The sequence below is a fragment of the Miniopterus natalensis genome, chromosome 11, assembly GCF_054644295.1.
Source record: "Miniopterus natalensis isolate mMinNat1 chromosome 11, mMinNat1.hap1, whole genome shotgun sequence".
Taxonomy (NCBI): Eukaryota; Metazoa; Chordata; class Mammalia; order Chiroptera; family Miniopteridae; genus Miniopterus; species Miniopterus natalensis.
In genome coordinates, this window is record NC_142091.1 from 36,148,371 (window position 1) to 36,173,632 (window position 25,262).

The 25,262-nt window shown below is 38.6% G+C and overlaps 1 protein-coding gene and 1 pseudogene across 3 annotated transcripts in view; one reads left to right on the forward strand and one right to left on the reverse strand.

The window, feature by feature from the left end:
* The first annotated feature begins 104 nt into the window (after window positions 1-104).
* RSF1 (remodeling and spacing factor 1) overlaps window positions 105-25,262 on the forward strand; it is a 101,239-nt gene continuing 76,081 nt past the window's right edge. For 2 of the 3 annotated variants that reach the window (XM_016196393.2, XM_087821639.1), the window contains exon 1: window positions 105-514. In XM_016196393.2, coding sequence (XP_016051879.2) covers window positions 328-514 — 187 coding nt within the window. In that variant the 5' untranslated portion in view covers window positions 105-327. Of the gene's footprint in view, window positions 515-13,199; window positions 13,614-25,262 lie in introns of those variants that run through there. The other variant, XM_087821641.1, reaches the window with a different exon arrangement.
* Window positions 9,563-10,220, reverse strand: LOC107524439 (elongation factor 1-beta pseudogene; annotated as a pseudogene).

Below are 25,262 nucleotides of genomic sequence, written 5' to 3' on the forward strand. Positions count from 1 at the left end.
TCCCCTTGTTTTCATTCCCCTGTCACACGAGGCCAGTGTCGAACCCAAAGTGGGAGGGGCGAAGGGCAGTGAGGGAAGGGGGCGGGAAGAGAGGGAGGAAAGTGAAAGGCACAGAGCGTCTCTCTTTCCCCGGTCTAAACTCGGTTCTCGACTGCTCCCGGGCGCCGTTGTATTGTGGGATCGCGGCGCCGCGCCTGAAAAGCTGGGATCTGCAGGGGCGTCCACTAGCTAGCGCCTCCTGTCGTCTGTAAAGCTGCCCTGCCATTCCTCGGCACCTCAGCTCCCCCCCACACCCCCATCGCCTCCTCCTCCATCCTCCAGTTCAAAATGGCGGCGGCGGCGGCAGCGGCGGCGGCGATGGCTCCTCCGGGCTGCCCGGGTTCGTGCCCCAACTTCGCCGTAGTGTGCTCCTTCTTGGAGCGCTACGGGCCGCTGCTCGATCTGCCTGAGTTGCCGTTCCCTGAGCTGGAGCGGGTGCTGCAGGCGCCGCCGCGGGACGTCGGCAACGGAGAAGGTAAGCGAGGGGGCCCGAACGCCCGCGGGAAGCGGCCCTGGCACGCTTCTTCTTTCAGCTCTTCACAGACTCCCCGGGCCTCTGCGACTCTATCTTCCCCCTGGGGTGCAGCTCCGTCCGGCCCCTCTTCTTTACCCAGCCCGCGGGGGTCTTGGGCAGTGGGGAGGCGGGGCGGAGGCCCCCTAGGGCCACTCGGCAGGGCGCCGAGCGGAGGTGGGGGCGTCGCGAGCTTGGTGTGGGCTTGGGGCGGGGAGGGGGCATTGTGCTGATCGGCTACCCCAGGGACTGCTACCCCGCAGCAGAGGCCGGCCCCCCACCCCGTCACCCTCTCCGTGGCGGGGGAAGGGGAGCGCAGGTTCCGGCCAGCTTTGCGCTTTTCTCCTCCTCCTCTCCTTTGCTCTCCCTCCCCTCCTCCCACCATCCTTTCGACCATCTCGGGGGAGGCTGGGCTCATCTCGGGGCGCCCCCTTTCTCTTCCTCCACCTGGGTGGGCGGGGGCCAGCGGACACTTCAGCTCTCCCTCCCTCTAGTGGGAACTCCCCGGAGAGAGTCGGCTCTGGTCCCTCTCCGCTTCTCCTCGAGGGCCTATTTAACCCCCAGAACTCCTTCCTCCAAGTAGGGAGATTTGCTCCTCCCCCGTGGGAGGGGGGTACTCCACCATTCTCGCTTTGGGGGACTAAGTCGGTTCACCTCCACTTTGGAAGGTAGAGGGTTAATTCCCCCCCCCCATAGTTTTCCTCTCCCCCTTCTCTGCCCCCCACCCCGATAGAAAAGCATCTCCCCACTTTTCTAGTCCCTTCCCCCTTCATCTTGGCTGCAAGGCTTAGGGGAAGAAGAAGTCGCCCTCCCATTTGCAGGGTGGGGTGGGGTGGTTAGTATGTAGGCTGGAGGAGGGGCTCAGACGGAGGGGGAAACTGTTGAAGAGGTGCTTGTTGCTCATGTTTCTCTCTGGTGCCGCTGGTCTATTATTGGTGTTCGCAAGTGGTGCTCCTTCCACATAAGGCCACCGCGCGGGTGCAGGGCGCATGCTCTGCCCGGCCCCATTGAAACTTCCTGCTGCTGCTGGTTCTTTTCGCTGGAGCATCTCAGCGCTGCGCTTGCTGCCTCCTGTCCTCTCACACAGCGCAGACGCTCACTTCCTATTTATTTCCTATCCATGCTTTTCCTTTTCTGGCACATTTCTTCCCTTAGAGAAGGTTTTTGTGTACTCTGATCATTGCCTTTTTGTGGGAACAGCCCTTGGTTGGAGAAGAAACGTTTTCCAAATAGGTCTTTTTTGTGTTTGTATTCGATGGCAGAAGTGAACTGGGTATTGTACAAGACAGCTGTTTCTTTTTGCTCTTCAGTTCTCCATGTAAATGACGTTTCTGTTAACTATTTACATTGCTAGGGAGGGCCCAAGTGGGTGAAGTTCTTTAAAATATTACCTATAGAGAGAATGATGTTGTGGTTACCAGAGACCCAAATTAATACAGTAGTTGTGGTGCAGGCCTATATCTCTTCTTTCCTGTCCAAATCTTCTCTTATCTTGACAAACTCTGGCGTATAAAGGCCAATGTTTTATATATTATAAAATAGAAGGGTGATTAGTTACATTCTATAAAGACCTGTAGAATTTCTTTAAAAGTTAAGTCCCCCAATATAGTAATTTCATTATTAAATTGTATTTACATTCAATTTCTAAGGAAATAGTCATTGTGAAGTAGAATGCCTTAGTAAGTTGCTTTTAGGATACCCTGGGAAATGATAGTAATCTATCAGAGAGAAATGTGGGAATTTGGGGAAAGGGATTGCTGATAAATTGTTTTTGGAATTTACTTGGACCAAATTAAAAGACAGGTACAGACTTTCTGTGATGGTATTGTATTTTGGATGGTATACAAGATTGCTTGTCCCTCCATTCTTTTTAAGTATTTCGGCCACTGCATTTGGCTTATATTAATAACAGAAGATAAAATATTAGAATCAGTTTAATATTTCATGTTATCTTTCTATCTAGAGTTGAACAATGGGCCACCAGCTAAGTAAAATGGGAAATAATATGGGCTGAAAGATTATACCAGTGGGCTCGGCCACTGCATTACCATTGGTATACTTGCAACTATAATAATAGATCTTGTCATAAGGTGACCTAAGAATAATTATTAATATTACACAGTTAAGCATACTTGGCAAATGAGAAGTCTCTGCAGGTGAAATGCCATTACTATGCATGGCAAATATTTTCATTTTCAGGCCTTTGATGATGGTTAACCCACTTGAAAGAGTTGATAAAACAATACTGGTCCAGTAAACAAGATTTGAACTGAGTTTTTTGGGAAGGAGTTGTGGTGTACTAGAAAAAATTAAAAGATAATGGGTTTTAGTGTTAAACTGTGTAATATGTAGGTTGTAGTACAAATTACTTAATTTCTGTGGAACTCCGTTTCTTCAGTAAATTGAGATAATATCAGGGTCAAATAAAATGTTTCAAAAATCCTTTCATAGCCCTGGCTGGGATAGCTCAGGTGGTTAGAACTTCGTCCCGATACACCAAGGTTGTGAGTTCAATCCCTGGTCAGGGCACATACAAGAACCAGCCAATGAATGCATAAATGGGTGGAACAACTAATCGATGTTTTTCTCTCTTTCTCTCTCCCTTCCTTTCTCTCTAAATCAATAAATCTAAAAATATTTTTAAAAAGAGAAATTTTTCATTCAAAAATCCTTTCATAAACCAAGCACCTACAGATATGCTTGTATTACAAATTTTATTACAGATGTTTGTGAGATGGAAGACATACAAGTGTATTTGGATTTTAGCATGTGAGAAAGGTTTGAACAGATATATTGAACTATTATGCTCTTGATGAAAAGTCTTCGGTATAATCAAATGAGCTTTGCTCTTTATAAATTTAAGTATTTTTAAGAGGCAGTTCTTAATGCTGTAAAGATTCCTAGTTTATAAAATGTTTGTTTTTATCCTAGTGTGGTTATCCCTTAAAAGGATTAATATACATGTATTAACATACATATGTATGTACATATACATACATAGATTTTAACATATATTCTTCTGAGTTGCCAGTTTACTACTTCTTACCTACTTATTTTTATAGGTGTATCAACATTATGACAGCCTTTGGAAGAGACTGTAGTTCTCTGTATTGCCCTTATTTAAGCACTTTATGATTTTCCCCCTAAAAAAATTTTTTAAAGTTTTAATTTGACATTGTGGCTTCAGCTTAGAATGTTTCTTTTCCTTCATCCCCACAGCGTCGGTTATTAAATTTGGTTTTATAAACTACTTGTTCAGTTTTAAAGATATAATAATAGCTGCCGTTTATTGAGCATTTACTATGTGCATACATCTCATTATTCCTTACTACTATTATCTGAGGTTGGTGCTGTTACTCCTTTTTGGCAAGCATAGAAGCTAAGGTTCAAGAGATTGATTCAGCTGCTTAAGACCCAAGATTATACAGTTATTGGTAGACTCTTATTTCCAACCCAGGTCTGTCTGAGTCCAAGCCACAAAATTATATAATACCTTACCATAGGGCCATGTTTCCCAAACTTCACCTGTGCACCTCAGGGTATTGCCACCAACTCTCCGAGGTGCTGCCGGGAAGTTTAAATTTTCAAGGGAGATAGAGCAATGCTTGACATCTCTTGGTTGTCTGGTAAACTACTAGCTTGAGAGAGTTCATGGTTTCAAAATTAGATTGTGCTACATTCCTTTCAGTGACATGTCTTTGTGAGTTTTGAGGGTTCTTGTGATAAAATGCAAACACTGCATGGAAATCATTGTGGAACAGCAAATAAGGATAGCAGTGTTCAATCTGATTCCAAAGTTTCTGAAGTGCAGTGCCCAGCCGTAATACATGTTCTATAAGTAGTAATTATGGTTATTTAAGAATGAATATTTTTTTCAGCTGAGATAGATTTGTTTTTCAAATGGCTACTAACAGTAAGTGGAACTGTTATTATTTCTTGGCCTAGGGCTGCTGTGAAAGAAAACATTACCGAAATACACGAATTTAGAAAGCTTGGGAACCTGTGCTCTAGAGACTGTCTTTGTGTTTTAGGGCTAGAAGGAAAGGACTTTCTGCATCTATTTTGCCTTTATTTTGCAGGGAATGAAATGAAGGTGCAGAGATTGATTTCAAGTGTATACAGCTAGCTGACCATTGGTGTTATTCAGACTGTTATTTGAAAAATCCACCTATATGCTGAATTATCAGCAAAAAACCCTACACATTTTCTTGTTGATAGTCATTCGACTAGGAAAATGGTGTGCCATCTGAAGGTGGTGTTTTATCCCTTCTCCGTCACAATCTAATTTGGCTCTCCCAATTAATTCTGTGCTCTGTCTGGACTTCCCCAGCTTCCTCTTGACTGGAGGTGGATGACCAGGAGATATGGACACAGGTAAAAGTGGACATTAACTTTGTGGGATTACCAGCCCTCAAGGCTCATTCTTTAAAGATAGTCTTTGCATGATATGTTTGAGACATTACATATATCTAATAACTGTGTATTAAAGTATGTATGGATATTGTGCTGTGATTCCCATGGTTTATACTATGGTTGACTGAGTTATTTGTGTAGTATGAAAGAATTGGAATCATTAGGGTTTTTTTGGTTTGATTTTTTTTTAAAGATTTTATTTTTTTAGAGAAATTTTAGGTTTGATTTCTTTTGTATACTTAATAATTTGGGGTTTAACTCTTACCATCAAAATGTCAAGTATAAAAGGATATACCTTTTATATTTAATTGGAGTCATGGCTATAACTTATTATGTTCTCCCTTACTGCTGCTGTTTGAATTGTGTGTCATTAATTTTTAGGTGCATTAGATAAAATAGAAACATGACTTTGTCATAACTGGAACCACCATCTGTTGATTTAAACAAAAGATCTTACCAGATGCATGTGCTGGGAGTTGTGTGGGTCAACAGTGGTAGACTTGGTGGTAACATTGCTGTAACCAGAACCTGGTTTGGTGGGGGGAAAAAAGTTTTGGCTCTTCTACCTTTGACAAAAGAAATGTTCTTTAGGCATTTGTTAGAGGGAAAGAGAGAAATGTATTTATTTTCCACCCTTTTTGGTATATCACAGAATTGAGGTAACCAAAAGTTATGGAGGTTTGGAGTGAGGTTGCTAGCATTGTCCCAGGATTGGAGATAACAGGGACAGAAGGAATTTCTGGCTAAATGTGGCCTGTTAATGCAAATTGACTAACTTGTTTTTTAATTACTGAGCAGTTTGCCTTGAAGATTATGTTAAATTCTCAGCTATTAAGAAAAAGCATTGCCATGGCTGGTGTCCGTTGATTGCAGGTTGTCCTGTACACTAAAAGGTTGCTGGTTTGATTCCTGGTCAGGGCACATGCCTGGCGTTTCAGGCTAGATCCCCAGTAGGGGGGGTGCAGGAGGCAGCCTGTTGATGAGCTCTCTCATTGATGTTTCTCTGTCTCCCTCCCCTTCCTCTCTCTAAAAGTCAATAAAAATCTTTAAAAAAAAGAAAGGTAAACATTTTGTTAGTTCATTTATTTAATATGTATATTAAGTATCTGCTATATGTAAGTATAGGGTACAGTAAGTGTTACGGGGATTGTATTTTTTCTTTTTGTTTTTCCTTTTTATTGAATTTATTTGGGTGACAGTAGTTAACAAAATTACACGTTTCATGTACACAATTCCACAACACATAATCTGTATAGTGTATTGTGTTCACCACCCCAAGTCAAGTCTCCTTACGTAACTTATCCTCCCATACCCTTTTCTACCTCCAATTACCACACTGTTGTACCTGTCCATGAGTTTTTTTCTGCTTTTTGCTCAGTCCCTCCACTCCCCCACAAGCCCTGCCCCTCATCCGACATCTGCTCTCTGTCTATAAGTCTGTCTCTATTTTGCTTGTTAGTTCATTTTGTTCATTAGATTCCATATATGAGTGAAATCATATGGTACTTGTTTTTCTCTGAATGGCTGACTGCACTTAGCATAGTGCTCTCCAGGTCCACCCATGCTGTGGCAAAGGGTAAGATTTCTTTTTTTTTTTTTAATGGCCCAGTAGTATTCTATTGTGTAAATGTACCAAAGCTTTTTTATCCACTCATCTTCTGATGGGCACTTGGGCTGCTTCTAAATCTTGGCTATTGTAAATAACACTGCAGTGAACATAGGGATGCATATGTTCTTTTGAATTAGTGTTTCGGATTTCTTTGAATATATTCCCAGAAGTGGAATTGCTGGGTTATAAGGTTCCATTGTTAATTTTTTTAGGTAAATCCATACTGCTTTCCCCGTGGCTTCACCAATCTGCATCATAAGGCAAGGCTAGGATGGGAGGAGTTCAGGTTGCTGTTCTAAGTGGACTGATTTAAGATCTGATTTGGAGATAGAGTCCTCAGGTCTTGGTGAAGGTAAGGTTGGGTGAATGGTGATGCCATGTACTCAGATGGGAAAGGATGTATTAATTGAAGGTAGAACTTAAAAGATTTACTTAGGTTGTGGTACAGAGGGTTGGGGAGAACATCCTAGAGAATAGCCTACTTACGTGTGGACGGAGTTATGTACCTTGAACATCAGTCATTGTTTTATAGGGAAAGTGCAATGTTGATTAGGAAGCTTTGGCACTGGGAATGCTGCGTATTCAGGGAATTTACTTTGATACTTCTGTTCCTTTGGTCCTGAGCATCCTCACAATTGGCTCTGCAAATAAATGTAATTGCCATTTCCTCAGTGTTTCAGTGTTAAAAGCCTTTTAGGGAAAAATTTAGATAGAATGAGTTATTCCAAATTGTTACTTGCTTTTGGTGTTTGGAGTTTTGGATATAGCAAGACTGTAAGACTTTAAAGAACTTTGTCTAATCAGAACTGTAATGGAGCTTAATTTATATTCCCGTTCAAGTCTTGCCAAGCTTTACTTTATTAGAACCCTAAAGGAGCCATCTCTAGTAGTGCTAACTTGGGCCAGCATCTGAATCCAGACATTCCATAACATTCTTCATTTTTTTGTCCTATAAATGTTGACTGATAACTGGTTTGTCCTTGGCTTTTTATCTTAATGGCCTTTTCATTTTGTAGCCTATTTCTCTTCTATGCTTATCTGGTTTGATTCACCATGAAAACTATGTCTCATCCTTTTTCCCCCCTATTTTCCCATATTTGGACTCCCTTTCAACCTTAATTACCTTTTCAACTTTGTCTCCTCCATTCCCATCTTTAATAGAAACAAAAATTAGTTCTAAAAATGCAAAAATGAGAGGATTTAGAGTATACATGCTTTACTAGAATTTTATAGGTTAAATGCCGTTAGTAATAATGTTATAGTTATTAGAGCTTACTGTTGAGCCAGGCTGTATACTAAAGTCTTCTACCAAGATTATTTAATCCTCACAACCACTCTGTTACTGCTACTGTATTCACTTTATAAAGAAATTGAGTCTTAGAGAGAGGTAAAGTAACTTTCTTAAAGTTACACAGCATTGAAGAGTTGGAGGAAAATTTGATCATACAAAGATAATTTATAGTGCTTTGAGAATTTAAAACTGGGTGAATGTGGCTTTGAGAGCCCTAGTTCTTTTTTTCTTTTTTTTTTTTTTACCCTCATCCGAGGATATTTTTTCCATTGCTTTTCAGAGAGAGAGTGGAAGGGGGGGAGAGAAAGAAAGAGAAACATCGATGTGAGAGAGACACATAGATTGCTTTCTTCCTGCATGCATCCCCGCTGGAGCCTGCAACCGGGGTACATACCCTTGGCTGGAATTGAACCTGGGACCTTTCAGTCTGCAGGCTGACACTCTAACCACTGAACCAAACCAGGTAGGGCGTCGGGAGCCCTAGTTCTAAACCACTGTACTGTCCCCTTAGCTAGGATCATCTTATGATTGTACTGTGATCCTCAGAACCATGGTCTTGGTCTGAACACTGAGCATTGATCTGGACTCTTAGGCTTCTGAGTCAGATTATAGCATGCTTTTCTACTCACACTTTTTTACTTTAGAAAATTCTAACTGTTAGTATGAGCATTATTATAAAATGTATACTATTACAATGGGATAATGAGATATGTGTATATTAAAAGTATAGAGATGCAAGTTCATAGATACAATTGAATGCCTTGAACAAGAATTTTTACCTGCTCATCATTGCTTAGGATAACCCTAATCTTCCTCAGATTTGGAAGTCATTCTTTTCTTGAATCTTTTCAAAAATTTTTATTAAAAAAAAATTTTTTTTTAATCCTCAATTGAGGATATTTTTTCCATTGCTTTTCAAAGAGAGTGGGAGGGAGAGAGAGAAACATTGATTGGTTGCCTCCTGCACACTTCCCCACCAGGGCAAGGGATTGAGCCTGCAATCGATGCATGTGCCCTTTGCCACAATTGAACCTGGTGGAACCCTTCAGTCCGAGGGCGGACACTCTAACCACTGCGCCAGATTGGTTAGGGCTCTTGAATATTTTTGAAGTATGACTCCATCTCCTGTAGTTGTAACGTTTTGTGCAGCGTGTCATCAAAAGCCTCCAGGGTTTGTTCCCCTACTGTTATGACTTCCATTTACCCTAAGTAAAGAAGTGGTCCTGTTTTTTTCTTTTAGCTGAGTGGTTTTCAACCTTTAGTATACTCAGGTGATTTAATTAACTGTTTCTGGCTACATATTAGAATCACCTTAGGGAACCTTTTTGAAAAATACTGATGCCTGGGCCTTACCACATTCCATAAAATCAGAATATTTGGAGATTGGGGACCTGACTTCAGTGATTCTTCTTTCTTTTTGAATCTTCCAAGCTTTTATTATTTTTTAAAAATATATGTTTTTATGGATTTCAGAGAGAGGAAGTGAGAGGGAGAGAGAGATAGAAACATTAATGATGAGAGAGAATCATTGATCTGCTGCCTCCTGCATGCCCCCTACTGGGGATTGAGCCTGAAACCCAGCCTGGTCCCTGACCAGAAATTGGACCATGACCTCCAGGTTCATGGGTTCATGCTTAACCACTAAGCCGTACCAGCCAGGCTCAAGCTTTTATTTAAGGGTAATGATCCATGATGGGTTTTAGATCTTGCTGAAAGCAGCCACATTCATGGACTGCACAGAGTCCTCAAAAGCAGTGATCTGCTCCTCCAGTGTATCTATTTCAACTTTGTCTTCTGCTGCACACTGTATTCAAGTTTTTAAATTCCATACCCCACTGAAACCAATTTAGAAGACCCCCAGACCAAACTATCTGCTTGAATGCTCCTGACACACCCCTACTTTTGCCGTATCGGACTTGTCATCCCAAGGTTTCACATCTAATAAGATGGAAGATTTGGCAACAAGTGCAACTTTTTTGGCTTTCTTTGATTCATACTGTGCAAGGCTTTCTTCTCTTAGCCTCTTATTTGCTTTCCTCCTCATCATCAGATCCAAAGAGATCAGTGTCATCATCGTTTTTACTCTTTGTAGCTCCACTTCCTGTGGTGTCTTCCACATTAGCAGGGCCATACTTGTTCAGAGCTTTCTTCACTCCTGGCAGGCTGGCCTTTTCCTTTTCATAAGACTTGTTGCGATGATTATACGAATGTACAAGTCCGCAGGTGGTGGGCCAGAGACTGCTTAAAATACTGCCACATCTGCTTGTGCTGGCACATACCCCTCGATGTAGCTCTTGTCCTCCAGTAGTCATTGAGCACCTGGAGGCTGGTGGGACTTTCAGGTCTCCAAAACCCATGGCTTATGCTGACCCAGGAGGGTGGCAGCAATAAAGGAAAGAGGAGTGTGGGCAGTTACATCAAGTGTTAAGGTGGGGGGAAGGCATCAGGGATTCTGATGTGTAGCCAGGAATGTCTGTTGTTGCCTATTTGTCCTGGTACTTCAAGTTTTGTCTTAAAGTTTATTTTGTCTCAGTATTAGTATAGCCACTCCAGCTGTCTTTTGGTTACTGCTTTTCATGGCATATCTTTTCCCATCCTTTTAACCTCCTTGTGTCTTTAATTCTAAAGTGTGCTTCGTAAACAGCATATACTTGTATCATGTTTACATGGTCATATTTGCAGGAATCTAGTTATGTAAACAATTATATAGAAGTATAACTGCTTTGGGAATATAGAAGAGCAAGTACCTATCTTTTCCCAGGGCATATCATAGAATCACTATAGTCATTATGGAAATTTGAATGGTTGAATAGGAGATGGAAAAGCATTCCCATAGGTAAGGACCAGCATGGGAAAAGTCGTAGAAGTGTGAAACATTCTGGAGTATATAGGCAATTGTTAACTTTAGGCAATAGGTTTCTAAAAGATTTGTGGTTGAGGAACTTCAGACCATGTGAGAAAATTAGATTGGGACACATGAGTTATAAATGCCTTGAGGTATTTTCTCTTCAAAAATATATTTTTATTGCTTTTTAGACACAGAGGAAGGGAAAGGGAGAGAAACATCAATGGGCTACCCTCCTGCATGCCCCCTATTGGGGATTGAATCCACAACCCCAGGCATGTGGCCTGACCAGGAATTGAACCGGCGACCTCCTGGTGCATGGGATGATGCTCAACCAGCTGAGCAACACTGGTCAGGGCTTGAAGTATTTTCTTTAATATATTTTTTAAAAAAGCAAGTACATTAAATGAAGACAACATGTCTGTGACTAAGTTCCATAAAGAATTCATTTTACCTTGTTTTACTTTGTTTCTAGCATATACTTAGAATATCATAGGTGCTCAAATGTTGGTTGAATGAATGTTACTTTTCAAATTAGAATAATGAATATAGTGATGCATTTTTACTTTTTCTTTTCATCCTTTATTTGCTAGAGATTTGTCAGGGTGTAACTCTCCTTTTCCTTTCGATATTGCATATAAAGATACATACTACTAAACCTTCCTTCCTCCACTTGACTTTCTCCTCCCTCCTTTTCTCCGTCCCTCCCTTCCTCAGGTGTTTCTTCCCAGGCCCTCTCCACCTTGGGTATTATAATAGTACCTTAGAAGCCTGAGATGGAAAGTCTTTTGTAACCTTTCAATTTCTTTCTTGGATTTTATGGTTATACCATATCTTAGCTGCATGCCAAAGCATATGTGTTAACCTGTGTCTTCTAAGTTTATTACTTATTAATAGGAATCCTCAAAATTTAGTTTTAAAATATTTTTCTTTTATCTTTCCCAAGACATCTCAGGGAAAAGTCATTATTAATTCCCTGCTGTTAACCTTAAAAAAAAATCCTAGTTCAATAGTTCAATTTCTCTGAGTTGTTTGATATCTCCACCAGGTGTGACCTGAAACTTCTATTTTTGAAACTAAAATTTTTCGAGTTGTTGGAAAAGCAGAGTGGGCAGCTTGAGGGTAGGGAAATCAGCTAGAGGTTATATTATTGGTGAGATATGAATTGGGGTAGTGGCTGTTGGGAGTGAGAAGAAAGACTAGATCTGAGATTTTGTGGGTAGAATTGATATGAAGGGTCTTTGAATAAGAAGAGTTTAGTATGATTCCCAGGTTTCTGGCTTAGAGAGTGAGGCGTTAATAGTTGAATTTATTGTGGAAAGAAGAAATGGCCAAAAAAACCCAGGGTTTATAGAGGAAGAGTGTGATTCCCCAGTTTTAAAAATTCAGAATTGTAATAAACATATACAAGCACTATTTGAAGAACTAGCTGTGTTAATTTTATAGCTTACTAAAAGCTTACTCTGAATAAACAGATTATGACAATATATCTTATTTTACAGCTTTAAAGAAAATTTATTAGGGTGACAATGGTCAATATGAACATATAGGTTTCAGGTGTGGATTTCTGTATTACAAGATCTGTATGTTGCTCTGTGTGCCCACCACCCAAAGTCATATCTTCTCTTGTCACCACTTATTAAGACCCCCTCCCTCCCCTTCCCTTTGCAGCTTTTTTTGTTTTTGTGAATTATTTAAGTTGCTATACATAAGTTAAATGTATATTTAACATTTTAAAAGGCAGCTTTTTAGAGTACGTTATTTATGTACTTAAGATAATCAAAATTAACTTCATTAAACTATCTTCACATTGGTGTTCAATTGTATTCTTTCATAGGTAAAGCGTTTTTAACAGGTATTCTGTCATTTTCACTTGCAAAAAAATTTTTGTTATAATTTCAGAGATTGCTGTGTTGTTCCAGGTAAAGATTTGATAGTTTGTTGGATATCCCCCCCCCCCCAAAAAAAGAAATGAAACTTCAAATAAATTGAAATGCCATTCTAAATTGAGAAACAGATACGTAAAATATATTGTGTGGATTGACGACATTGTATAGATGGAAGTACATAAGTAAGTGTGTTTTGTTTGTGTGGGTTGATAGTTGCTAAGTAATTCTTGACTAATTTGAAAGATTCTCTAGCAGAAATATTTGAGTTAAATTCCATATCAGGGGTGACTTTCTTTAACTGTTATACATGGTGTTAGACACTATGTGGAAACTCAAACCTGTACTGTTACTTGAGCTACAATTAAAGTCTGGTCTCAGGCCATTTAATTAATAAAGGATAGTTCCATCGTCTTGAAAGACAAAATGTTACCACTTAAAGAAGTTACATATAGTAAGCTAGAATGATCAATAATGTAAATAATCTGTCTACAATGAAATTAATATTGGGAGATTTTCTCCATTTTCTCTAAGGTTGGTACTAGAGCACAGTAAATTGCTTTAATAACTGAATATACACAAAGCAATATAAAAATCTTAATAGGCTCCCTCGCTGACCCTGTCAGTTGCACACCCAACCTGCCATGATTTAACTACCTGGGATTTTAGTTCCATTTTATCCTTCATTTATTTTTATGTTTCTCAGCTATTATTTAAATTAAACTATATGTTTTAATAGTTTATTTGATCACTCTTTTTGATTCCCACATTTTCTCTTAGATTAATTCTTTTGCTGTGTTACATTTTTTTTCAAACAGGATTTCTAAGTGGTGAACTGAGTTCTTGCATGTCTGAAAATATATTTATTTTGCCCCCTGTTCTGAGTGTCTGTTTAGAATTGAATACAGTTTTCCAGTGTTCAAATAACTTCCCCCCAGAACTTTGACAATATTGCTCTTTTATCTTCTAGCATCCACTGTTGCTGATGAGAAATCTGTCAATCTGATTCTTGTTCCTTTGTAAGTGAGTTTCTTTTCTTTCCTGAAACATTTTTATGTTTTTTTTTTTAAATCCCTGGAGTTCTAAACTTTTCTAGGATGTTCCGCCTTTTTCTTTCAATATCCCTGCTTTTGCCTTTACTTTTTAAGATATTAAAATTACAGATTTATTTAAAACCCTCTGTGTGTTACTCCTGTTCTGATTCTCTTTCCTCCATTCCCACAGGCAACCACTGTCCTCAGTTTTGGTGTTTATTTTTCCCATGAACAGTTTTATACCAAGAGTATATGTTTATGTATCCATAAACAATACCTGGTATGGATTTACATGCTTTAAAACTTTATATGTGCCCGGCCGGCATGGCTCAGCGGTTGAGCATCCATCTAGGATCCAGGAGATCGAGGTTTGATTCCCAGTCAGGGCACATGCCCGAGTTGCGGGCTTGATCCCACAGGGGGCGTTCAGGAGGCATCTGATCAATGACTCTCTCTCATCATTGATGTTTCTCTCTCTCTCCCTCTCCCTCCCTCTCTCTGAAATCAATAAAAAATATAAAAAATATTTAAAAAACTTTTTATGTAAACAGCATAATATTGTACTCATTCCCTACAACATCCTTTTTTCCCCCTCAACACTGCAATTTTGAGCAATTCTCAATACTGTTTTTGAAATATATCCCTGTTGGTGCATGTTATTTTAGTTCTTTAACTGCTGTATAGTGTCCTTTTGCATGAAAATAGTGTAATTTTAAAAAAAACTGGATATTTAGGTTTACTTTGTTTATTTTTGTGCTATTAAGAGTGATGCTTGTAATGTATTTTCTAGCAGCTTTGCCTAGAGGTGGAATTGCTGGGCTAAGAGGTCCATAAGTTCTTGTTTTAGCCTTGATGTAGTCAGATTGCTCTTGGTCTTATCAATTTATACACTGCCAGCAGTGTATGAGGGTTCCCATTTATCCAGATAATCAACACTTGGTATTGTCAGACTTTTAAGTTTTTGATAATGTGGTTGTGAACTAGTTTCTTATTGTTACTATGATAAGGTTGAATATTTTTTCATGTTTTTTCCAGCCATTCAGTTTTCCCTTTTGTAAATTGTCTTTTTATAGTAGCCTTTCCCATTTTCTTTGTGGTCATCTGTTTTTATTGATTTGTAGCAATTCTTTATTTTGATGTTAATTCTTTGTCATTTTTATTTGCAATGTAAATATCTCAATACTGCTTACCTTTTTTAAAAAAAATATGTTTTTATGATTTCAGAGAGAGGAAGGGAATGGTAGAGAGAGAAAGAGAGAAACATCGACATCAGCATCCACCGGCTGCCTCCTATATGCCCCCTACTGGGGATGGAGTCAGCAACCCAGGCATGTGCCCTGGCGCATAATCCAGCCAAGACCTCCAGATTCACCAGTTGTTTCTCAACCAGTGAGCCACACCGGCTGGGCCTGCTTACCTTTTTTTTACTATTTTTATATTATCTCTTCTTGATACAAACTTTAAAATTTCAATGTAGTATAATTATCAATCTTTTTTTATATATAGTTACACATTCTATATCTTCTTTTAAAAACCCTTTTTATAATTCTGAGGTCAGAAGACATTCATCTGTATTTTCTTCTGTAAGTTTTGTTTTGCAAGTTATAGTCTTAAACCTGCTTGAATTTAATTTTGTGTAATGTGTGAGGGTTCCCCCCTCACTAATTTGTAATGCCACCTCTCATACCAATTTCCATTTATGTGAGGGTCTATTTCTATGCTCTCTGTGCTCTATTTCTATTCGTTATATTGGTGTCTCCCTAACCACATGGTTTCATTTACTGTAGCTTTAAATTAAGTCCTGTCTGATAAGGCAAATTCTCAGACCTTGTTCTTTTTTGTAAAACTCTTGGTTATTTTCTGCCCTTTGTCGTTTGAATTTTAGAATCACCATGTAAAATTTTACAGAAATTCTTGGTTGGCTTTTATTCTGACGCCAACTGCAATACCATTCAATTTTGACTCCAATGTAAGGGTACAGTCACTGCAGGTGTAAGTGTACAGTCGCCAATTAGACAGCCCCCATGTCAGATGCCAGCTGTAGGTTCCCATGACTCACTTCAGGTTTGATAATTTGCTAGAATGACTCACAGAACTCAGTAAAATGCTATTTTTATAATTATGGCTTTATTTTAAAGGATACAGTTTAGACCAGCCAGATGAAGAGACATATAGGGCAAAATTTGGGAATGTCCCAGTGTAGAGCTTCCATGCCCTCTCCCTGTGGAATCAGGGCACATCACCCTCCCAGCACATCAATGTGTTCACCAGTCTGGAACCTCCAATGACCTTCAGTGTAGCAGAGTTTTTATTAGAGTTTTGGCACCTGATTGAACTCAGTCACCACTCCCTTTCCCCTTCACGGAGGTGGGGCTGATATCATGTGGCTGAAAGCCCCAACTCATTGGTCTTTCTGGCATGACTGGACCCTGTCCTTGAAGCCTTGCATTTCTGGGGTAAATCCCACTGGCTCGTGGTATGCAATTTCTTTAGTATGTAGCTGGATTCAGTTTGCTTGTATTTGTGCAAGATTTTTGTGTCCGTATTCATAAAGGGTACTTATCTATAGTTTTCTTGTGATTTCTTTGTTTTGGCATTAGGGTAATGCTGGCTTCATAGACTGAGTTGGGAAGTTTTGCATCCTTTTCTGTGTTTTGGAGGCATTTGAGGATTGGTGTTAATTCTTCTATAAATATTTGATAGAATTAACCCGTGAAGGCATCTGGTCCTGGGCTATTCTTTGGGGTAAGTTTTTTGATCTTTTTACTTGAATACCCTCTGGGTATTCAGGTTTTCTGTTTCTTCTTGAGTAACTTTTGGTAGTTTCTAGGAATTTGTCTATTTCATTTAGGTTGTCTAATATGCTGGCACTCATTTGTAAATAGTATTCTCTTACTAATCCTTTTATTTCTGTAAGGTTATTAGTAATATTCCTGCTTTCATTCCTGACTTTAGTAATTTGAGTCTTCTCTGTTTTTCTTCATCAGTCAAGCTAAAGGTTTGTCACTTCTGTTCATCTTTTCAAACAATCAACTTTTGGTTTCATTGAGTATGATTTCATTTATATTAAATTTCCAAATTAGGCAAATCCATAGAGATATAAAGTAGATTAGTGGTTGGCAGGGACTGAGGCGGGGGAATTGGAAGGGACAAGGTTTATTTCTGGGTTCATGGAAATATTCCATAATTAGAGGTGATGGTCGCACAATATTGTGAATATACTGAAACCCACTGAATTGTACACTTTAGAATGCTTAAAATGGTGGGGTTTATGTTATGTAAATTTTATTTCAGTAAAGTTTGTTTCAAGCTAATTGACTATAATAGTCTATTTCTGGATCCTGTATTCTGTTTCAGTCATCTGTTTGTGTATCTTGAGGCCAGTATCATTGCCTTGACTTAACTCTAGCTTTGTAATAAGTCTTGAAGTCAGATAATTTAAGTCCTCTAACTTTATTCTTTTTAAAGAGCGTTTTAGCTATTCTAGGTTCTTTGCATTTCCATATGAATTTTAGAATAAGCTTATCAATTTCTACAAAAAAGTATCCTAGAATTTTTATTAGGATTATGGTGAATATACAGATGAATTTAGGGAAAATTGACTCCTTAAGATATTGAGTCTTCTGATACATGAACCTGGTACATTGCTCCATTTATTTAGGGTTGTATTCAATTTTTCTTAGCTGTTTTGGAGTTTTCACTGTATAGGTCTTTTTTTTTTTTTTTTAAATATATCTTTATTGATTTCAGAGAGAGGAAAGGACAGAGAGAGAGAGAGAGAGACAGAAACATCAATGATGAGAGAGTCATTGATCAAGCCTGCAACTGGGCATGTGCCCTGACCGGGAATCGAATCCCGATCGCCTGGATCCCAGGTCGGCGCTCAACCGCTGAGCCACGCCCAGCCGGGCTGTATAGGTCTTCTACATTTCTTGTCACATTTATCCCTGAATATTTTATGTTCCTCTCTCTGCCTCTTTACCTAGGTAATAGCTGGAGCAATTGTAGGGTTGATTTTCTTTGTTTCTCATATATAACTGTTCACTGTCTTTTGTTGCCTCTTGTGTAATGTCTTGAGTGCCATTGTTTCATATATTTTGTTTCACGTTTAGTTGTTTCTGGCAGGTAAGGTAAATACAGTCCCTCTTACTCTATATTTATGGGAATTATAAGCCCATTACTTTTTTCACTATCATTTTAAGGGGTTTGGGCAGCAAGGTCAGCCTACCACCTTGATGTAATATATCTTTGTCATTATACTTTTAGAGAATTAAAATTATGGGTCCCTTTTATTGCCCACGTACTGTATGCTAAACTCTTCTCTATGTCTTATGAATAAAACTTTAATACATTCTAGTGGTCTCCAACATTACGTGGTGAACATAATGTCTACTTACATGAAGTAGGAAATACATGTTTTCCATAGGGGTTTACTGGCTTGCATGAATCATAACCAAAGGGTCTACAAGCCATTTAAAATATATTAAAATGCCAGTTTGAAATTTAAATAAATATACATCTATTTGTCAAAATGTCACATAGGCTAGCAATGACATTGTATCATTACCTTCATATGAAGTGTTCTCAACTCAGGTAAATTTTTTTACCCATGTTGATCAGATATTCTGATTGATAGTTAATAATAACCTGTGTATTGTTTTATTTTATTTTATTTTTTTAATAATCTTTACCTGAGGATATTTTTTCCATTGCTTTTCGGGGGGGGGAGGGGAAACATCGATGTGAGAGAGACACATCAATTGGTCAACTCTCGCTTGCTCTCTGACCTAGGCCAGGGATTGAGTTTACAACTGAGGCACGTGCCCTTGGCCAGAGTTGAACGTGGGACCCTTCAGTCTGCGGGCTGACGCTCTATCGACTGAGCCAGACTGGCTAGGGCAACACAGGATATTTTAGTAAATTCAGTTTGGTAAACCAAATCACATGCAATATCTATGGTGAGAAATAATGGGAAATAATGTGCTAGAGATTTTTAAAAAATTTATCTTTATTGTTGAACGTATTGCAGATGTCCCTGTTCCCCCTCCCCCCCATTGACCGCCTCCACCCCCCTTTCACCCCCTCCCCAGGCCTTCACTGCACTATTGTCTTTGTCCATGGATTATGAATATAAGATCTTTGGTTAATCCCCCCACCCCACCCCATATAGATTTTCAAGGATGGTCTTTACTGTTAGCTGGGTTAGAATCTTAGCTTTTCTACTTAATATTTGTGTCACCTGGGCAAGGTATTAATTTTTGATCCTCATCAAAATGGAGACAATAATATTCACCTCTGAAGTTGTTTTAAGGATCTAATACTAGTCTCCCCCCCTTTTTTTAAATGTTAAAAACCAGTATATGATATGCCTATTGTTTGTTTTTAGATGGTTTATGTATAAAAATAGATCCATTTATAATTTATTCTTCTTTAAATTCACATGATCTGCCCAGCTGGCACGGCTCAGCAGTTGAACATTGACCTATGATCAGGAGATCGCTGTTTGATTCCCAGTCAGGGCACATGCCTGGGTTGCAGGCTCCCTCCCCAGTTGGGGGGGCGGGTGCAAGAGGCAGCTGATCAATAACTTTCTCATCATTGATGTTTCTGTCTCTCTCCCTCTCCCTTTCTCTGAAGTCAATAAAGATATATTTAAAAAAAATAATAAATTCACATGATCTGCTCAAATACATATGTCTTTAATTTTTTTTTTTTTTAAGTTAGGAATACCATCTCTGGCTATGATGGAGTAATAAGGAGTCTTTACCCACATGTTATAAACAGCTAGTAAACTGGACTAAAATATACAAACCATCTCTTTTTAAGTATAATACTTATATGCATACTGGGAAGGACTGTGCTCCCTGAGAGAAGAGAAATAAAGGAGATGAACTCTGTAACTACTATGGCTTCCTTCCTAGAAGCATCTTTGGTACCACAGGAGCAGGGAGAAGAAACCTAATGAGAGCTTGGAAGCCTCACTTGGTTGAGGTGGTAAAGATTGGATTTTGGAGAGGGTTAGGCAGCTAGAAGTTGCATGGCCAGATTTTGAAAAGAAAGGACCTATATAGACAAAAGAACTCCAGTATAGGGTCCACCTTGAGTCTTTGCTGAATACCAGGTCAGGAATGCATAAAGTGAAACTCCATAACGCGAGGCAGTGAACATCAGGGAATTATTAGCAGAACATTTCCTGAGCTTATACAGGAGATGTTTAACTCTGAACAGGCAGAGTGAGTGAAGGGTCTTTTGGAGCACCCAGGGCATTCAATGAAGAGCCTAATGGATTTGTTATATACTAAAGACAGAAAAGTCCTCAGAGAGATCAAATGTATCTATAAGTAACTGCCTACCAAAACAAAGCCTAATTCTTTATGGAATGACCTCAAACACAGCAATCGTAGTGTAACATTGATATTTTTCCAGCATCCAAACAGGAATTTCTAGACATGCCAAGAAGCAGGTCCAGTTAACCCATAATCAGGAGAAAAATCAGTCCGAAGAAACAGATTGAAAAATCACAGATGATGGAGCTAGCAGACAGGATATTAAAATAGCTATTAAAACTAATAAATGTGTTTAAAAGAAAAATATGAACCTAATGAGTAAGACAAATAAAAAAGATATAAAAAAGAACCAAATGGAACTTCTAGGGATGAAAAATAAGTGTTTGAAATTAAAAAAAAAAAAAAACCCGAAAGGATTTAATAACAGATTGGACAATGCAGAATAGACCAGTAAACTTGAAGATATAACAATAGCCTTTATCTTAAAATGAAGCCAAGAAAGAGAACTGAAAACAATCAGATGGTTCATTGGTCTGTGGAACAATACCAAGCAAGTTTAATAAAGTGTAGCTGACACCCTAGAAGGAGGGTGGAGCCAAAAATATTGTAAGAAATCATGACTCAAAAGTTTCCAAATTTGATGAAAATGATAAACTCACATATTCAATAATCTCAACAAACCCAAAGCAGGACAAACACACACAAAATACCAAGACATAACCATCTCCTAAAAACTAGTGTTAAAGAGAGAACTTTGAAGGCAACCAAAGAAAAAGACATGTGACGTACAGAGAAACAGTGAAGAATTCTTGTCAGAAACTATGTAAACTAGGAGACAATGAAGCATTTTTGAAGTACTGAATGAAAAGAACTGTCAGCATATGTATATAGGAAAATATCCTTTGAAAATGAGGGTGAAATAAAAACTTTTCCAGACAAAACCAGTGAATTCGTTACTAGCTGTCAGATGTGCACTATACGTGACATCCTCAGATAAAAGAAATGGACCAGATGATAGCTTGGATCTACATAAAGAGTGCAAGAAATGATAAATATGTGAATAAATATAAAATACATTTCCCCTAATTTAAAAAATCTTTAAAAAAGATAATTGACTGTTTGAAACAAAAATCATAGTATATTGTAAGTTTTACAACACATAGAAGTAAAATGTATGACTATGCTAGTATAAAGGGTGAAAGGAGGGAAGAGGAGGAGCACAGTGCTGTAAGGGTCAGAGTGGCCACATTGTATGTGAAGTGGGAGAATATCATTTCATGGTAGATTGTGTTGAGTTAAAGATGAATATTGTAAAACCTAGAGCAACCACTAAATATTAAAGAAGTATGCCTAATTAGTCAATAGCGGATATTAAATGAATGCTAAAGTATGCTCAGTTAATCCAAAAGAAGACAGAAACAAATGGACGAAGGGAACAAAGAAATGTTGAAGACAAATGGTAAGGTAGTAGATTTAGCTCGGCTGCTGTGGCTCAGCGGTTGAGTGTCAACCTGTGCACCAGAAGGTCCCGGTTTGATTCCTAGTCAGGGCACATGCCTGGTTTCGGGACTCGATCCCTGGCAGGGGGCATGCAGGAGGCAGCCCATCAATGTTGATGTTTGTGTTTCTATCTTTCTCTCCCTTTCTCTCTAAAAGCAATTAAAAATCCACATATTAAAAAAAAAACACCTGTAGATTTAAATCCAGTAATATCAACAATTGGATTAAATATAAATGGTCTTAATTGAGGTCTGTCAATTTTTTTCTGTAAAGAGTTAGATATTAAAGAATATTTGAGGCTTTGTGGTCTATATGGTATCTTGAAATTATCAACAGATCAGCCATTTCTGCCAGTGTAGTAGCTAAAGACATTATATAAATGAATAAATATGGCTGTGTTCCAACAAAACTTTATTTGTATAAGCACTGAAGTTTGAATTTCATGTAATTGTCACGTATTACAAAATACTAATTAAAAAAAATTTTCCCCCTGACCCTTTAAAAATGTAAAACCATTCTTAGTTAGGGGGCTATACAAAAACAGATGAGAGGCTGCATTTGCCTTGTTGTCTGTAGTTTGCTAAATCTGCTCTCTCTGATCTAGTCATCACTAGCCACATGTATTTAACATTAAATTAATTAAAATTAATAAAAAAGATAATCAGAATAGATTAAAAAAGCAAGACCCAACCATAGGATACAAAAATCTACTTTAAATATAAAGATAAGTTAAAAACAAAAGGTTAGAAAATGAAAAACTGTAAAACTAATCATAAGAAAGCCAGAATAGCTATACTAATATCAGAAAATGGAGACTCCAGAACAAGGAATATTAGCAGAAATAGAAAGGAATATTTTGGCTCTGGTCAGGTAGCTCACTTGGTTAGAGCATCATCCTGATATACAAATGTTGCAGGTTCAATCTCTGGTCAAGGCACATACAAGAAGCAAATAAAGAATGCATAAATAAGTGGACCAACAAATTGGTGTTTCTCCCGCCCTCCCTTTTTTCTCTCTCTAAAAAATACATATACAGTCTAAAGTTGTAACTGGAAATTTCAGTACCTCTCTCAATAATTGCAAGTACAACTAGACAGAAAACCAGTCAGAATATAAATGACGTGAACAGTGTTATCTACAAACTGGATGTTACTGACATTTCTGGAACACTCTATCCAACAAAGTGGAAGCAGATTCTTTTAAAAATGATTGACAGCCCTGGTCAGTGTGTTCAGTGGTTAGAGCATTGGCTCTCGGACCGAAGGGTCCGGGTTCAGTTCCCATCAAAGGCACGTACCTGGGTTGCAGGTTCTTCCCCGGCTCCCATCGCAGTGCATGTGGGAGGTAACAGGTCAATGTGTCTCACTCACACTGATGTTTATCTCTGTCTCTGTCTCTCTGTCTCTCTCTCTCCCACTCTCTTAAAAAAAAAAAAGTTGAGGGAAAAATGTCATCAGGTGAGGGTTAAAAAAAAAAGATTGACAATACCTCAGATGTTGGTGAGAATGTGAATCAACTGGAACTCTTATATGATAATGGTGGGAAGATGAAATGGTGCAACTACTTTGTTTGGCAAATTATTTGGGAGTTTCTTATTAAGGTAAACCTATATCTACCATAAACCCATCAGTTTCCACTACTGTCTGCCCAAGAGAAACAAAAATATATGTACACAGAGACTTGCTCACATATGTTCATAGCAGCTTTACTTAAACTGGAAATAACCCAAACATTTACCAGATGATCAGATGAATGAATATATTATACAATGGGATACTAGTCACGTTAAAAAGAAGTGGACTGTTGGTAAATGCAAAACATGGGTGGATCTTAAAACATTATGCTGAGTGAAAAGAGTCATACAAAATGAGTATGTATGGTATGGTTCCATTTATATGAAACTAGAAACGACAAATTTGTAGATTAGTGGTTGGTTGAGGCTGGGAGTCCCTGGCTGAGAAGGGCGTTATAAGTCCTGGTCTCCTCTGTTTTGCTTATTTTTTACTTAGTCTGTTCTCGTCATGTTAGGAAGTTTACTCATAAAAGCCAGTGTATGGTTGGCCACTTGTAAGTTCATAGCATGGTTGTAGTTGATTGGGTCGCATAAATACACATTGTCAGAATGGATATTCTATTTTACATATTTCCTTTAGTGGTTTTAGAATTTTGTTGTGTTTCTATCTGGTTCCTTAAGTGAATAAAAAAAAAAAAAGGTGTATTATTGTTTATGGGTTAAGAGAAATTCATTTTTATGAAAAAAGTTGTTTTTTTTAAAGTCCAAATTATTCATCCATTGAACAAATCTTTCTCAAATGTGTATGTGGTAGGCACTGTCCTAGGTGCTGAAGATACAGGCCTGTTTAATGTGGGATAGTGGTGATCAAACAGGCATATATGATGTAGTGTGATGCATAAGTAAAATCATTTTGGGACACTCAGCAGGGGCACTTAATACTGATAAGATAAAAGAATTATATGAAAGAATAATAAAAGAACAACAACCAAACGACTGAGGATGAGTAGAAGTGGGTTGATGACAAAGGGAACTGCACATACTGAGGTCTGGAGGCTGTGAATAAACATTATGGAATGTTTGGGAATTCCAAGAAGTTCAGTATGGTGGATTTGTTGATCCATTAAACCAAAACTAGAAACTCATTACTCTGTATTTTTTGCTATATGAGAAAAAGTAACCCCTTAATTGTGAAGCCACTCTGGTAAGGTTTTCTGTTACTTGAACATATCCATAACCAACATAACGAGACAACATATTTAAATTGAAGCAAAGGGTGTGTTAGCTAAGAAACATTCAAACCTGTGCAGAATTTTTGTGAGTTTGAGCTAAACTGTCAAATGCCAGGAAGCAGAATCTCAATGGATTGAGATAATGCTCTGGATAATGGCAGTTTTGCATCTTGTTTTATGCATTACAATCACAGGAATAGACATAAGTGGGTTACATGAAATTCATTGGGAGATGGGAGAAAGTAAAGCAGGGGTGGGGGGATGACCTCTGGCATTGTATAAAAAGTAAAATGATAGACACATACATCTTTTACGTAGGTGGGTACAGGATAGTTTACAGTGAACAATGAGATTTATGGTCGTCCCCTCCAATGCATTGGTTGTGCCCTGAAGGGTAGGGGTCTGGAAAAGGGGGAGTTACCCTGAATATTCCAGAGGAATTTTATTGTAGATGTGAAAAACAATAGGCAGGCTTAGTAAGGTAAAGATTGACCTTTGTCTGGGAAGATACCAGCCTAGGACATAACTACTCACCGTAAACTGCTTTTAGGTTAAAAAGTTTTAATTTCAGACCATCCTTTGTGGTTACTTTAGGTTTCTTAAGTTTGCAAGGCTGCCATTCAGGCCTTTATTGAGCTAGTCAGGTTAACATGTATCCCCTTTTTGTTCACAGATGGATGAGAAAATTTAGAAACAAAAGAAATGAAGCCCTAAAATAGAACCAATTTTTTTTTTTTAAATATATCTTTATTGATTTCAGAGAGAGGAAAGGAGAGGGAGAGAGAGAGATAGAAACATCAATGATGAGAGAGTCATTGATCGGCTGCAGCCCACAACCCGGGCATGTGCCCTGACCAGGAATCGAACCCTGATCGCCTGGATCCTAGGTCGACGCTTAACCACTAAGCCACGCCCGGTCAGGCTAGAACCAATTTTTGAAGGGAAGGCAGAAGTATAGGGTGTGCAAAGGATTTTTAAAGGGGGGGGAGGGATAAGAGGAGAAATCAGAAAAGTGGTGTTACAGGATGGCTAGGTTTCAAGGAAGACGTGGTCCCCAGTGTCACATGCTGTCAAATTAAGACAAAGACTAAAGCATCTATTT